General features: G+C 41.8%; 1 protein-coding gene across 1 annotated transcript in view; it reads right to left on the bottom strand.

Annotated features, from left to right (window-relative positions):
* Window positions 1-9963: 9963 nt before the first annotated feature.
* LOC144500829 (G-protein coupled receptor 26-like) overlaps window positions 9964-17552 on the bottom strand; it is a 42804-nt gene continuing 35215 nt past the window's right edge. Inside the window, exons 3-4 of the mRNA XM_078224306.1 lie at window positions 10589-10779; window positions 9964-10151 (exon numbers count right to left, since the gene is read on the bottom strand). Of these exons, the coding sequence (XP_078080432.1) occupies window positions 9964-10151; window positions 10589-10779 (379 nt within the window). The remainder of the gene's footprint in view (window positions 10152-10588; window positions 10780-17552) is intronic.

Below are 17552 nucleotides of genomic sequence, written 5' to 3'. Positions count from 1 at the left end.
AAAGGGCGCAGTGAAAAAAATCATCTGGTGACTGGGACAAATTACTCTGACGCAATGTTATTCAACATTCAGATTTAATTTAATAAAATCACAATAAATATTTTTTGCAAATTCAAACAACATTCCCATATATTAAAAATAGAATACAGTATCTAATATTTCTTTATGCATACACAGAATCACTTCCAATATCACAGATGTAACATACATCATACTCATTTGTGTTTAACACTTTCCAGCCCATGTCTTGTTTGGCAGTTCAGGTTTGGCTGTTTAGATGTGCCTTTGAGATGAATGCACTGCCACACTGACAACTCATTATTATCAATGAATTCAGTTGCTACAGTCACAATCAGGCTTCCTGGTGCTTTGGTCATTATGAACAAGGTCACTTTTCAGCTGTTGGGGCTGAAAAACATTAAGCTGAGGATATAACTCAGACAACAGTACTCAATAAGCATTGCTGTGAATAATCTGCACTGCTGTACATAAACTTTTTCACAAATTGAGTTGCAGTAGAATTTTATGACAAATACATTAGCCAGTTTGTCAAGTTATGAAAAATAAAACTACTGTACATGTGATAAACCTTTTAAACACTCTAATGATTGATAATAATATCTTAACTTATCGGAATTCATACATTGGACAAAATGCAGGAATCTCACTGGAATATTTGAAACAACCTCAAGAAAATTCTGAATGTAAGGGAACAAAAGATAAAACAAAAAACGTTTTTGCAACCTACACTTGAATAGTAGGATAATCAATAGTCATTATGCTCTTATCTCCCATATGGAAGAGATTTACTTTCCACCCACATGTAAAGGGTCCACAGAGACTAAACATTTCAAAGAGGTTGCCGATGCCTTCATTGTTTTTGATAGCCTCATTATATGAGGGAACCCCAATAACAATTATATATCAATTGTTAGAAAAAAGCCACACCAAATATATTTGAGATTCACAACACTTATTGGTCTGATGATCATTGAAGGAGTGTTCAATATTAGAGTACAAAATAAAATATTACATTGCTATGAATTGCTGCTATACTACAGGTGTACTGGATTGCTGTGATATTTTGCAGTGGCAGACTATTATTCCTTTCGCAGCAAATTGTGGGGTTAGGAAGAGCTGCTGTGAAGTTGTAACTATAGAATGAGGACAAGAGGTGAAATAACTACATGGGGGTTGGGGGAGAAACTAATATAGTTCTGGCCCACATGTTAACTTTATCTTGTTACATGTTGCAATGAGGTATCCAAAATCATATTTCCTGATATTTGGACTTGAAAATAAAGTTTTGCTGTGAAAGCTTTAATCCCTGTCTCCCCAACTTTCCTTTCCCTTGAGGGCAATAGTTCACGCCAGGTGGTTCAGTGATTCTCAGGGAATGTGGAGTCTCTTCAGTTAGTGTATCGAGTTTCATACCTTGTGTTATTCACTGAAAACAATGCATTTCTTACCATGCATATTGTGCTTATAGATAAAATTAGGAATAAATTAAGAACAATAAATTATACAAAGTGTCCGTGGTCAACATCTGCAGAATTTAACTGGGTGCATGTTCAGTTTAATGATGTCCCAATTTGACAAGGGCGACACGGTGGCACAGTGGTTAGCACAGCTGCCTCACAGCGCCAGGGACCCGGGTTCGATTCTCAGCTTGGGTCACTGTCTGTGTGGAGTTTGCACGTTCACCCCGTGTCTGCGTGGGTTTGCTCCGGGTGCTCTGGTTTCCTCCCACAGTCCAAAGATGTGCGGGCTAGGTGGATTGGCCATGCTAAATTGCCCCTTAGTGTCAGGAGGACTAGCTAGGGTAAATGCATGGGGTTATGGGGATAGGGCCTAGGTGGGATTGTGGTCAGTGTGGACTTGATGGGCTGAGTGACCTCCTTCTGCACTGTAGGATTCTATGATTCTATAAAATGTCTGCACTTAAACCGTACAGTGAGAAGTACTATCACTGTATTTAGCAACTTGTGTACATCATAGGATGGGATCTTCCAGCCGTGTTTGTCCCAAAATCCCGCCCGAGATCAACGGATCTTTCCATGGTCCGCCCCTTGCCCGCTACGATTCCTGTGGCAGGCGGGACAGGAAAATTCCCCCATAGATTCTTCTTTCTCAGTAGTCTTCTAGTTATGAATAACAACAATTAATGCAGAAGATGTTTCAGCTAAATGGTTATGTTTTGTGATATCAGCAGGGAATTCTCAATGCATTTCAGTGAGTATTAATTAGTTAATCTATCATGGAGAAAATGGGATGTGCTTCATTTCATGTTAAAGAAACTCTCACCGAGTTTCACTGTTAGCTGAAAATTGGAAAAACTTGCAGCCTGCAAAGAGAGGGAACAATAGCATAATAGTAATGTCACAAGGCTAGTAATCTTGAGGCCTAGTCTAATCTCTGGAGACATTAGCTCAAATCTCACCATAGCAGCTGAATTAATAAACTTGGAATTAATAAAGAAACTAGTATCAATAATGACGGTCATGAAACTACCAAATTGTTAGGATAACCCATCAGGTTCACTAATGGGCGGCATGGTGGCACAGTGCCAGGGACCCAGATTCAAATCCCGGCTTGGGTCACTGTCTGTGTGGAGCCTGCACGTTCCCCCCCTGTCTGTGTGGGTTTCCTCCGGTTTCCTCCCACAGTCCAAAGACGTGCTGGTTAGGTACATTGGCCATGCTAAATTCTCCCTCAGTGTACCCGAACAGGCACTGGAGTGTGGCAACTAGGGGATTTTCACAGTAACTTCACTGCAGTGTTAATGTAACCCTACTTGTGACAATAATAAATAAACTTAAAACTTTAGTAAATAAATAAACTTTAAACATTAATGCCTCTCAGAGAAGGAAACCTGCTCTCCTTATCAGTTCTGACTCTAGACTCACAGCAATGTGATTGACTCTTAACTGCCAGCTGAAATAGCCTAGCAAGCCACTTAGTTATATCAAATAGCTACAGAAAAGTCAATAAAACTGGCATCGACCCAGGCACCGGAAACAACAAAGGCACACTCTGCCCTATTGGTTCGGCAAAGTCCTTCTTACTAACATGTGGGGGTTAGTGTCAAAAGTGGGAGACCTGTCCTACAGACAATTTGCAACAGCCTGGCATAGTTATACTCACTGAATTATACCTTACAACCAATCATGTCTCAGACACACCCCATCATCCATCCCATGTGGCAGCAGCACAGTGCAATACAGTCAGGGGGAGCAGCACTCAGAGTCCTCAACATGTCTCTGGACCCCATGAAGTCTCAGACACTTGGAGCGAGATTTTTTGGCCGTGCTTGCCCCAAGACCGGAAAATCCCACCCAAGATCAATGGACCTTTGTATGGTCTGCCCCCTCCCACAGCGATTCCCGTGGCGGGCCGGATGGGAAAATTCCACCCCTGGTCAAACATTGTCAAGGCAATCTGCTGTTGATACCTTCCTTCCATCAGTACTCATCCATACTGAGCACCACTTGAAGCACTGAGGGTAGCAAGAGCACAGATGCACTCTGGGTGGGAGTCCTCAATGTCCATCACCAAGAGTTGCTAACCGAGCTGGCTCAGTCCCAATGGACATACCTGACAGACAGGACCCGTGGCAGGTAATGAGAGAACTAATAAAAGAAAAAAAATCTACTTGAGCTCACCCTTACCAATCTTCCTGTCACAGATGCATCTGTCTGTAACAGTATTGTTAGGAGTACCTATCACACTGTCCTTGTGGAGATGAAGATCCACCTTGAGGATACACTCCACCATGCTGTGATTAATTAGCACTGTGCTAAATGAGATAGAATCAGAACAAGTACATCAGCTCAAAATCTGGCATCTATGAGACATTGCAGGCCATTAGCAGCAGAAGAATTGTATAAAACTACAATCTGTAATTTCATGGCCCAAATCTCCCTCACTCTACAATTACCATAAAGCCAGGGGATCAGCCCTGGTTCAATGAGGCATGATGTGGAGATGCCGGCGTTGGACTGGGGTAAACAGTTTACCTCAATGAGGCATGCAGGAGACAATGCCAGGAACAACTAAAAATACAGTGCTAATCTGGTGAAACTACAACACAGGACTACATATATGATAAACAGCAGAAGTAACATGTGATAGAAGGAGCTAACCAATCTCATAACAAGTGATCAGATAAAAGCTCTAAAAGTGTGGGTGTGAAGATACACTTAAAAAAATAGTTTCATTAAATGCATCCCAATTTCTTCTAACTCCATACCTTTATAATCTCTTTAACCAATTGACCTGTTTAAGTTTTCACAACAGAGACTAGTTTCAGAGACTTGGGCCAGAATCTTACCACTGTTCATGCCGGTGGAAATTTCCCATCCTGCCGCTGTGAACGAAGATTTGGATGGCTGTCAAATTCTCTGACCTCGCTGCAGCAGGAGTGTGGCACTAAGATCACGCCCATATGGTTTGTGTGTTTACACTGCTAATTCCAGTTGATGCTCCTTAATGTAAAATTACAGGAACCTAACATCTAAGAAGAGAGATTAATAACACGATTATGAAACCTACTTGTCCCTGAAATTAGGGTTGGGATTTTGTTCCTGTGACAGAGCGTCCCCACCAGTTGGAGAACTGGTCAGAATACCATGTTACTTAACCTGCTAACATCAGGCCTGCCCTGAGGCACTTCAGACCATAGTGTGGAAATCCCACCCATTTAGAACTGCAAGTCAATCAGAGACTTCCAGCCCTCCATTGCTGGCTGTGGCAGTGGAAGTGATGATTGTTGACAATAATTCTTCAAGAGACAGCCCAATGATCAACACTGGCTCCACAGGGGAGTGGGGGTGGAGTGAGTATCGCAGGGATGGAGTCCCTGGAGGTGGAGGAAGGGTGCAGGGGGTCAGAGGCAAGGGCAGGGAGTGGCTTTCAGCAACACTCCTCCCTTCTCAATGCCAGTGAATGAGGGACACCCTATGAGGCCAATGGCCAGTGGCCTTCAAGAGGCAGGGGAAAGTCGTGTAACTTTCAACTATTTCCTGAGCCACCACTAAATTCACAGTAGGGATTTTCACAGTAACTTCATTGCAGTGTTAATGCAAGCCTATTTGTGACTCTAATAAATAAACTAAAACTAAACTAAACTAAATTCTGGTGGGTTCAGGGATAATTGGAGTCAAATGGCTCACAAATGAGTCTAATTGACATCCTACCACCATCGGGCAGGGTTCGTGCCTCAGGGACCTTCCTACCCCACTTAACTGGGGACAATATTACGGACGCCGGGAATCCATCGTGGGTACTCCTGCCTGATTGTCCCCACACCCTGTCATCACGCCCTCACGGATGGGCTCCATTACATACTTCCCTAGAATGGTAGAGTGGAATCAAAAAAGAGTAAGGGATGCATTTGCTGTTTTAGTTTCTACCCGTATATTGGAATCATGAAAACATTATGCATCTTAAATCACTGGAAGAATAGAATATGGTTTCTCCTGCCATTTGGCTACAATGCTCGTCTAGCAATGTGTATTAACTAACACTCTTTCACTTATACTGGAAGATTTACGCTTGCTCATACTATCAGCAATCTAGTTTTCTCTGAAATTAAAAGTGCAATTACAAGTGCATGGGTAACCGACAATAATGACTTCCTGGTGCCACATGCACATTGTAACAGCAGGTTGAGTAGGTGGGGAACAGTGACTAATAAATCTATTCTCCCCTGTAACCAAGACATTGCGATTGAACTCATATCACTACCGTCAATCATCAACCATCAATGCAATGCATAAATACAATTACTCAAATGCAGTTTAGACTTAGCAAATGTTGTTGTTTGAATTCCTATTTTTTCAGTGACATGAGATCTTTGACGTTCACTTCATTTAAGAGGCTCACAAAAGCCAAAGTGTCATTAAAAGGAAAACAGTTTATCATGTAACTTTTGGCAGTTTTAGTTGCTGTACGGAACGTAAAACATTCCAAACGGAACCTCGAAGCTATACACACATAAAGTTTTGCCTTTTCAAAGAAAACTAAAGAGCTTATTTGCAAATACAAAGAAGTGGCTGAAAATACTTCTTCACTGAACTTTACAATCAAAATATTTTGAGGGCGGGGGGGGGGGGGGGTTGAGGAAGGTAAAATAAAACAACAGCCTGCCTCTGCCGCGTTCCACCCACCCTCGACCTGTCTCCCACATTATGGTGGACGAGGAAGACATAAAGCATCCCGTCTATCCTTGGAGTTAATGGCCATTTATGGGCCTCATTCGGCCTCCACAGTAATTGCTTATTTGGAAGGTGGAGGCAAGGCGAGCAGCCCAGGAGTTTTCATTGCATAGGCTTCAGTGCGGCAGGAAGAAAGGATACCTCCTTTGGGAAGGCTCCTGTGGCTATTGGGAGCACCAGCGGCTTTTGGAGGTACCCTTCCAAAATAATACCTCTGCCCACTTAATTCCTCTCCTGTTGGTCTCTAAACCCAAACTCCCTCCCTCATACCCCCCTCGCTGAGGTCTGCCAGGCAAGCCTGACCAAAAATTCCTGACCTACCTGAAGCTGGAGATCTATAGCTCTTCTCCTTCCTGGACTGCTTGTAGGAGCCACTACTTACTTCTGATGCTGCTGGGGCTACAGAACTGCCAGCTAATCAGATGAGCCAGCAGCTCTCTAGGGTGGGACCTCCTGCTTGTTGAGGGCAGAAGACCCCCTCACAACAAATTAGGCCCTGGCAAGGCAATTGGGTTTCTGCTCAACACGGTGCCAGTAGAGTTTTCAGTCGGGGGTGTGGGGGGGGCGGGGGGGTGGGTGGGAGGGGGGGGGGGGGTGGGTGGGTGGGGGGGGGGGGCATAACCCACCCCTCTGTAAAATGGGACCTTTTAGATTGTAAATCTTCAAATACTTCACAACTGCAAAGGTCACAGCATTCAGCATCTTGCATAAGACCACACTGATTCAATTCCTCTGGTAACTTATTAGAATAATCATTGTGGAAAAGTTATTATATTCACACTGTCAAGCCACTCTCATGTGGATGAAAAATAAACACTTTAATAAAGTATTACTTGCAATGAATTTACCTTTCATTTCATGTTATAGAGGTAATTAATATTTTGGGGTATTTAAAAAGCAGCAAAGATTTATTGGGCCATTGTTTTGGTCTCAACTTTCCAATTTGAAAAGTAATTCCTACCCTGACAGAATCTTCACAATTTTCAAATGATTGCTTGAACTTGGAAATGTACGTTACCAAGAGGTAAATGTTCCAATTTGATCTAATAGAAATAAAGGTCCAAAAACCCCAAATATATGCAACTAAATTTGAGTAGAATGAACATTGGCAGGTAAGTATTCTCCTCTACGAATCTATATTGAATACAATGCACTGCCATAAATAACAAGTCTGAAATTATACCAGCTTCAAATATTTCAGTTACCAAACAAATTATGCTTTTATTATTTGAAGCTATAAACTCTTTGGTTTGGATTATAACTGCCAGTGGAAGAATCATGGCCTGCTCTAATGGTTGGGCTTGGTTTAAATCCCGTAAGCCGATTCTGAGCAACATTTGGCGGAAAAGCATATAGTCCAGTGATCACTTGCCAACAGCAGCTAAGTAGCGGGATCGGCTGCCAGACCATCTGTCAAGAGTCTTGTGATTGGGCTTGGTGGGAGGTGAAGTTACAGTAGGGAGGGCCTATACTTCCCTTGTGGGGACCAGAGGAGCATCCTACTTCTCCTGGTACAAGAAGGAAAGTAAAAAAAAAAGAAAGTAAGGGCACTTCTTTGCCACAGTTTTGGCCTGAGGAGGGTAATTACCTGCCACTTCCCACTCAGACCACTCAAGAATAAGCTGCACTCAAGTCCTCGTGATGTCACTTAGAGCTGACATATCTATGTTAAGAAGGACCTCAGCAGGAGTGACCCTGTCCAATCCCTTCAGGGCGATAGGTGAAAAGGGCTTGTTACTATGTAAAAAGCTACACTAGTTTCACGTTATCTGTGTTACTGTCAGAGAACTGCAATCAGGCAGGGGCCGCATGCTGACACTTTAAATGGCAACTTCAGGAGACTAGATTTTATTGTGTTTATTTACACTGACAAATGTCAGCTTTGGGTGCGGCTCAGTTCCAAAGAAGAGTCATACTCATCTGAAAACGTTGGGCGCAATCTTACCTGCCATTCACGCCATGCTCCCACTGTAGCGAGGACGGAGAAGTTGGCAGCAAGCCAAATCTCTGTTCACTGCAGCGGGATGGGAAAATCCTGCCGGCATGAACAGTGATAAGTTTCCATCCGTTAGCTCTGTTTCTCTCTGCACAGATGCTGCCAGACCGGCAGAGTTTTTCCAGCACATTCTGTTTTTATTTCAGATCTTCAATATCTGCAGCATTTAGCTTTTATGAAAATCACCCCCATAGTGTGGTGAACAGAAAACTTTTGGAATTTGCTTTCCTGTGAGCTCTTGTTTGAGCAAGGTTCATGTGTGTGTTTTTTTTTGCACAAAGCGCTCATTATGAACCCTGTAATTATCAATGTAGGCCACAAGAGATTATGCTGCTTGGAGTTAGATTTACATTCTGATGTTCTCTATTAGTTTTCATTGAAGAACGATTTAAAGCATAGCTACACTGAAAGGATAAAGTCGGCAACATCAACTTTATATAAGATTTTGACTTCAACCTGCTTTTGTTGATTTCTTATACTAATTGTGGAGTGGTTAATGGGAAAGTATTTATGGGCCTGAGTATTATCATCCATTGTACTTTGGAGCTAGGGGCCTTCAAGAAAGATAATAGTATCAATCCTTTTCACGAGAAAATTATCACATAGTCAAAAGGTCACCCATCATTGTGACTGACTGAATAGCTGACTTAAATTGTTCATTTCCAGCTTTTACATCTCACAGTGGACTAGCTGGAAAGTTGCGAACATACGTCATAATGATCATCTTGAAGGTTAGTGAGTATGATGTGTGTAACTCATTCTGAGTACCTTTCTATCACCAAATGTCACCATTGCTTACTGACTTCAGATTGATTGGCTGATATGTCATACAGACAGATAACGGATATGTTTCTGGGTACATTTATGCGATTATACAAAAATAACAGCGGTAAAGTTAACATTGTTTACCAATAAATTTAATTCTGAAGTGACTGCCAGTCAAGCTAAAAGCTTTAATTATATTCCTTCTCAAATAAATTATGTTGAATACGTGTTGAATATTAAAAACTTATTTGTTTTTCTCCTGCCTCTCTAATTGAGAAAAGGAAGGCGTATGCAGACATGTCCTTTACATATTTCAATGTTAATCAAGGTATGAAGAATGAAGCCAATTTATTCACCAATAGTCTTCAAGACTAACTCATTTTTGCTGGGATGCCTGAAAATATTCAAGTTCTTATGATTTTCTTTGATTCATTCAGGGGATTGGGGCTGGCTGGCTAGGCCAGTATTTATTGCCCTGGAACTGAGTGCTAGGTCATTTCAGAGGGCATTTAAGAGTCAATCACATTGCTGTGCATCTGGAATCCCATGTAGGCCAGACCAGGTAAGGACAACAAATTTATTTCCCTAAAGGACATTAGTGAGCCAGATGGATTTTTACAACAATCAACAATAGCTTCATGGTCATCATTAGAGTTTAATTCCAGATTTGAAATTTCACCATCTGGGATTCGAACCTGGGTCCCAGGAACATTACCCTGGGCTCTGGATTACTAGACCAGTGACAATACCACTACACCGCTGTCTCCCCTAGTTTTAAAAACACTGCATTGATAAATAGGGCTAATTCATTACAATGATTATATGGGTGCTAAGAAAGATAAAGCTTGAGCTGATGATGCCTATAAAACTCAGTGTTCACTACTGAAGTGAGGACATCAAATGAAATTATTCTCAGAAAGCAACTTCTCAAATAAACAAAAAGCAAATGACTGCAGGTGCTGGGAATCTGAAATAAAATAGAAAATGCTAAAAGTACACAGCCGACCTTGCAGCATCTGTGGAGAAAATTAATCGACCTGAAACTTTGACTGTTTTTCTCTTTCCATCGCTGCTGGCACACCTGTTGAATATTTTTGGCATTTTCTGTTTGTACTTCTCTAATAATAGTTCCCTCAGTGATTTCCATTTTGTGACATACATGGTGAAGGCTCCAACTTAAAAAAGAAAGATAATCAGTGATAGTTGCTGATATCAGAATTAGTTGACAATGATAACCCTCTAATTATAATATTTCAGCTCTTATCATATCCAGTTACTGGTGCGCCCACACATACCCACCGACATTACAAAGTGACTTTGCTTGTGAGCTTACAGGGCCTTACCTAAAGTACACGCCAAGCATCCAAGTACACTTAAGAAAAAGAACCAAATAAAAATTACAATTACAAAAGTGTAAAGGTGAGCTGTGAGAATTTTCCTTTGAACATTAACCAAAATAATTGTCTAAAGTAGTAGAAAGCAGAGTAAAGTTAGAAGTTCCATAAGACACGTATTCCAATAAAAATCCCAATGCAGGTATCTGTCAAACTGTTCCATTCACAAAGTTTATTTCATTCAGCTGTATGTACATAATTGCTGTTTAGCATTTCACCTGTCAGTGCAGAGGAGTTTAAGGAGCGTCGTTTAAGCAGTCTATTAATAATGTCCATCCATGTCTTCTTATACTGATGACGCAGCAAAGAGTACACAAAGGGGTCTGAGACAGCCTTGCTATAAGCCAAACATTTGGAAAGGACTCCCCAATATGGATTGATTGGTACTGAGACAGCCAACTCCACCAGCCTGCCAAAAAACAAAATGTTAACAGGAATCTTCCAACGAAACGTTTTCAGAGATTACATTTCAGCTGTAAATTTATAAACACTCCCCTTTGTCACTCAAGTGAAGACTCTTTCGAGATGCACCATCGGGAAACTAGTTTCACTCTGGCTTTGAAAGTTAATTCCACCTAATAAGCGGAGCACAGTATATAGGAAAAGACATGTATGTTAGCATTGCTTCCCATTGAACCAAATAATGAAATGAATCATAGATTCAGATATTCATTAACCATGGCGTTCAACTTTACGATAAGGGCAAAAATTAGGCAAATCAACAACTCATTGCTACTCAATATTTCAAAGGGTTTGCTAATGATGGTCTCCCATTTAATGCAATTACTGAAGAAACTGCATGCATGGAAGAAAAAATGTTCTTTTTGTCATTTCTTGTAATTCTGCCAATTTTCTCACAAGTATGAAAGGAGACTCCTGTTTGGTTATATTAAACAGGCTTAATCTTTGTTTCCATGCAGTAGTCAAGCTACAATTGCAAGTTGAATCAATAGTTATTTAATATTGTATTAATATCTTGTTATTAGGCTATGCCCCTTTATTTTTGAAAATATAATTTTTCAACTTTAACTGACTGTAAAATTTGCAATTGGAACTCAGAAAGAGCAAACTGCTTAAAAATGCAAGGCCAGGTTCCACAGTGAGGGTGAGAACCCAACAAATCACTCTCAGGGGAGTGTGAAGAGAGAGTATTTTCTATAATCCAGACACCAATCAAAAATCATAGTTGTCTGTACAAGCAACATTAAAAATGCAAAGTACGGGATACTGAAACAATAGCTGCCACAGGCAGACCTGCCCAAAACCTCTTGGAAACACACAATGGGTGAAGTATTTCAAGACAAGGTTGCCAGCCACTCGCGAGGCTTTGCAAGTATCCAGAAAGCCTTCAGCAGAGAAAATTAACTGAGGGTTGCTCATTTGCTCCCTTGTTGTCTTTTGGAATAAGCATGTCGTGCGGTTCGAGAAGCCAACTCTACCTGAAACCTGCCAGCGAACAGAGATCTCGTAATAATTGCAACATCATCTATATCTTACTGCACCCAAGAAACCAGCAAACCCAAATTTGCTGCAATGTTTAAAATCTACATCTCAAGCTCAATCACAGGAAACTTAACAGTATATTCATTTAATTTTCTTTGTTTGACTCCAACTCCCCTTATTTCTGATGCGTGTGTGTGTGTAGCCCTAATGGCCACATAAGGTCTGAATACTTGTAATGTTTTTATTTTTTTCAGGTTTCGGGGTTAATAAATTTGCTCTTTCTTGGACTCACTAAACCTTATTTGATTGTCTCGTTAATGCTCATAGCTTAAATAGTTAACTACATTCTGATTTGGACAAGAGCATATCCTTGTATAAAGAAATATAAACCTTTATTGTGACCAACCAAGGAGATTGAATAGAGAGGAGCTGGTTCATCCCTCCTTGCCTGATCGTAACAATCTGAGTGGAGGTATTTGAACATCCTGCGCTGCCCATTAATGTTTTTTCATCTCCAAGTCTTCTGTTCATTCCCTATCCCCATCCCTTTCCTTGCTGGCCTGTGTCATTGCTCAAAATTGGAAAATTCCCACCCTCATTTTTACATCATTCGTAGCCTCACACCATCCCACCTCAGTAACTTATTTTATTCCTTTTTCTATCCCCTCCACCTTCCCCCAACCTTGACTTAAAACGCACTCTTAACTGTCCATTCTTTTGACTTTTTAAAATTCATTTGTGGAACTTGGTTGTCGTTGGTTGGCCCATCCCTAGTAGCCCAAGGGAAGTTGAGAGTCAACTACATTGCTGTGGCTCTGGAGTCACATAGAGGCCAGACCAGGTAAGGACAGCAGATTTTCGGCCTTAAAGGACATGAATGAACCAAATGGGTTTTTCTGACAATTGACAATGGTTTCATGGTCATCAGTAGATTTGTAATTCCACAGATTCTTTTCTTGAATTCAAATTCCACCACCTGCTGTGGCGGGATTTGAACCCGTGTCCCCAGAATATTAGCAGGGTTTCTGGATTAATAGTCTAGCAATAATACCACTGGGCCATCTTCACCCTCTGAGCTCTAGTGTGCCCATTCTCTCTTCCCAGTTGCAGCCAGGTTTTCAATTTTGATCCGGGACCAAATCTTGGAATTTTCTCCCTAAACCCATCCAAATGCTTTTTTCCAATCCCGCAGATTGGAAAACAGCAAATGTGACGTCACTGTTCAAAAAAAGGAGGTAGATAAAAGGTGGGTAACTATCGGCCGGTTAGTTTAACTTCTATAGTAGGGAAAATGCTTGAATCTCTCATCAAGGAAGAAAAAGGGAGACATCTGGATATAAATTGGCCCATTGGGGAGATGGGTTCATGAAGGGAAGGTCATGTTTGACTAATTTGGTGGAATTCTTTGAAAACATTACATGCACAGTGGACAATGGGGAACCTGTGGATGTGGTGTATCTGGATTTCCAGAAGGCATTTGAGAAGGTGCCACACTAAAGGCTGCTGCAATGGTGCATGATGTTACGGGTAATGTATTAGCATGGATAGAGGATTGGTTAACTAATAGAAAGCAAAGAGTAGGGGTAAATGGGTGTTTTTCTGGATGGCAATCAGTGACTAGTGGTGTACCTCAGGGATCAGTGTTGAGACCACAATTGTTTACGATTTACATAGATGATTTGGAGTTGGGGACCAAGTGTAGTGTGTCAAAATTCACAGATGACACTAAGATGAGTGGCAGAGTAAAGTGTGCAGAGGACGCTGAAAGTCTGCAAAGGGATATAGATAGTCTAAGTGAGTGGGCGAGGGTCTGGCAGATGGAGTACAATGTTGGCAAATGTGAAGTCATCCATTTTGGTCGGAATAACAGCAAAATGGACTATTATTTAAATGGTAAAAAATTGCAGCATGCTGCTGTGCAAAGGGTGTCCTTGTGCATGAATCACAAAAAGTTAGTTTGCAGGTGCAACGGGTAATTAAGAAGGTAAATGAGAGGGATGGAGTTTAAAAACAGCAAGGTTATGTTGCAAGGGGGCGATCTTATAGAAACATATAAGATTATGAAGGGAATAGATAAGATAGAAGCAGGGAAGTTGTTTCCATTGGTGGGTGAAACTAAAACTAGGGGGCATGGCCTCAAGATAAGGGGGAGCAGATTTAGGACTGAGTTGAGGAGGAACTTCTTCACCCAAAAGGTTGTGAATCTGTGGAATTCCCTGCCCAGTGAAGCAGTTGAGGCTACCTCATTGAATGCTTTTAAGAAAGGAAAGGATAGATAAATTTTGAACAGTAAAGGAATTAAGAGTTATGGTGAGTGGAGCTGAGTCCACAAAAAGATCAGCCATGATCTTATTGAATGGCAGAGCAGGCTTGAGGGGCCAGATGGCCTACTCCTGCTCCTCGTTCTTATGTTCTTATATTCTTATATCTCTTCCTTTAGGACCATCCTTAAAACCCAATGGCAGTTCTTGGGTCTCTGAAAGGTAAAGGGTACAAGGTCAAGGTAAGGTTATGATGGGACCAAGGATGTGGGAGGTGTTGGAAAGCACAAGCTACATGCTCATACCAGTTGCAGTTTGTCACTGGTAAAAGTTTGTGGGCTAAGAAGGATGTGAGAAGGAGGATTAGGCATCAGGATACCATCAACTTTCATGGTTTCAGCCCCAAAGCTGGCCACAGCCTCAGCACTCCAGTGATACAGACCACCTGCTCACCATCAGTATGCAGGTACATCTGGTATCCTCTCCAGTTAACTCCTGCTGCCTTCGATCAACAACAAAACAACTTGAATTTATTTAACATAATAATGCGTCCCAAAGCACGACTCAGATGCAATACAATACAAAGTGTGACAACAAGTCACATAACAACAACTTAGCTTTCAATAGTGCCTTTAGTGTAATAAAACATTAGAAGGCGTTTCACTGGAACACTGTAAAACAAAATTTGACAGTGAGTCACATTAGGAGATATTGGGCATGATCTTACTAGCTGTTCACTCTATGCTCCCGTTGTGGCAAGGTCAGAGAATTTGGCGCCCAGCCAAATCTCCATTCACTGCAGCGAGATGGAAAAATCCCACTGATGCGTACAGCCATAACATTGCAGCCATTAGGTGCAATAACCAAAGGCTTCATCAAGTAGGCAGGTTTTGGGGAGTGTCCCTAAGGAGGAAAACAAGGTAGAGAACTGGAAAGCTGTAGGGAGGGAATTTCAGGTGTCAGGCTTACGAATGACAAGTCCTATCCAGCAGAGCTGGGTTTGAGTCTTTAGCACCTTAACGCTGAGCAAAGTGGCTTGGGAGAGGACACTGCTGTTGGACTGCCTTTCAAGTCACTGGATTTGGAGGATCTTGCAGAGCTGGTGGTACAACTCCAGTGTTTTGAAGTGTCTGTTGCAAGTTCTCCTAGGTTCTGAAGCATGGGGATCACTGCTTCCCAGTAAACTATAACCTAGTCTTGAGTTTGAGGTCTGGTCCTCAAATAATCTTTTCCTCAGTCAGCTGAGGGCTGAGCTGGCACATTGAAGGTGATGATGAGCTTACTTGTCAATGTTTGCTTTCATCGAGAGGAGGCTACCAAGAAATGGAAAATGGTCCACATTTTCCAGGATCTCACTGTTAATCTTAATTGAAGTGGCGAGGTGCTTTTCTGTGGGACCTGGCTGCAAGAGGACCTCAGTTTTCCAGGTGTTTAGTCAAAGTTCCCATCTTCTCATATACTTCAGAGAAGGAGTCAACAGTGACCAGCAGCTCAGTTTTTGAGTGAGGGCAAACACAAAGATTATTTGTCTGCTGAAGGTCAATGGCCAAGGTTGGAATGGCTTTGAATTTGCACTGTGGGTGGCTTGAATAGTTTTCTGCCTGCTCTGAAAACTATTTCCATGCCTGTAGGCAGTTTGTTGGATGTGAGGTACAGTATTGCAGCGAGGGAGATAGAGAAGAGGACTGGCGCATGACAGAGCCTTACAGAGACAGGGAGGGACGATGCTATGCAGGGACTGAAAACATGGCAGAATGTTAAAATTAAGATGTTGCTTGAATGGAAGCTGATGTAGGTCAGTGAGCAGAGCAGCGATAAATGAATGGGACTTTGAGTAAAGACATAGGCAACAGAGTTTAGGATGATCTCAAGTTTACAGAGGGTAAAATGTGAGAAGCCAGTCAAGAGTGGATTGAAATAGTCAAGTTTAGAGGTAATGGTGACATGAATGAGGGTTTCAGCAGCAGCTGGGCTGAGACAGGGGTGAACTTAGGCAATGTTATGGATGTGGAGAAAGGTGGCCTTAGCAATGGTATGGAAATATGGTGCAAAGCTTTGCTTGGGGTCAAATAAGACTTTGAGGTTGTGAATGAACTGCTATAGTGTTAGACTGATGCAAAGAAAAAGGATCGAGCTGGGAGCTAGGGAAGAGTTTGGAGTAGAGTCCAAAAACAATTATTTCAGTCTTCCCAATAGACAAATGGAGTGAAATTTCTGCTGTTCCAGTATAAGAGAAGCTATGAAGATTAGGTATGAGTCGTGATTAATAGAGATTGTTGGTAGGTAAGTGATGATGGTGTGGTGCATTGTGCAGCATGTAAGATCAATGATGCAAGGTGGTGGGATTTGATGTTTGAAGAAACATTCCCTGACCTTGACCGCCCACATGAGCTCAGCAAACTTTTTGTTACACTGCATCCAAGTTCTTTGGGCTTGACTCCTAGTGTGGGTCACCATGACTATCTGCTCCCAGTGCCTTAAATGTTTGTCTGGAGGGCTTCCTGTCCTCCTGTGGCAGATGGCATCTCTCTCCTCTCCACCTCCTGGACCACTACATGCGATACAGTCCTAGGGAACCGTGGAGCCCATTCTTTCCTCTGCTGCACCATAATTATCTCTTGTACCATGTTCAGGCACTCTTCCACAAACAGCTTCAGCACCTGCTCCAGCCAGAATGCACCGCAGCTTTAAGTTATGCAGCTTAGCTTTAAGTGGTGTTAGCCTCATACAAACTTGAGCTCCCTGCTGAGGTATGCAGCCACTGAACAGTGTGTTTAGTTCTGGCTGCATGCAGCAATCATACAAAATACCAGTTAGCCTGAAGTTTGCTCACTGCCCACAGTGGAAGTAACATCATGGTGCCTGATTCCATTTCTAGAGACTATTGATATTTACCCATTGAATATCTAATTAAAATGCATGTAGCCAATGGAACTGGTCTAATCTGTAGAAAATATAATGATATCAATATGACGTTTTGAGCAATTGGCCAATATTTATTAAAAAGATGGAATATTAAGAATAAAGCATTTTTTTAAATGTTCCTGTGTTGTTATGATCTGGTTGAAGGTGCCTCCTTAATGACAGCACTTTACATCTGATTAGGCTTAAGTTCATTAAATTCTTGACCAACATTTGCACGCAGATGTGTAAATGTTGTCAGTTTTATTTAAGGCATATGGAGGATTGATGAAAAAGAACCTTCCAGAATTGCTGATACGCACCTCTTGGCAAACCTGTCAAGGAGCTACATTGAAGACGTCTGTCACATTCTCTCACACCCACCAACCCCCCCCCCTCCCCACCCCCTGCCTCCGCCCCCACTCCCCACCCCCACAACCCCACCTCTATCCCCAGGCCATGTAGGTGAGTGGAAAAAAGATTTTCAGGAGAAAATACAGAAAAACATCAATAAAGAATAATAATCTCAGTGCTTGTTAGATCAACAAATGATCACTCATGTGTTTGTGCAGCATTC

The sequence above is a fragment of the Mustelus asterias genome, chromosome 11, assembly GCF_964213995.1.
Source record: "Mustelus asterias chromosome 11, sMusAst1.hap1.1, whole genome shotgun sequence".
In the NCBI taxonomy this organism is placed as follows: Eukaryota; Metazoa; Chordata; class Chondrichthyes; order Carcharhiniformes; family Triakidae; genus Mustelus; species Mustelus asterias.
This window is presented reverse-complemented; position numbering and strand designations above follow the sequence as displayed.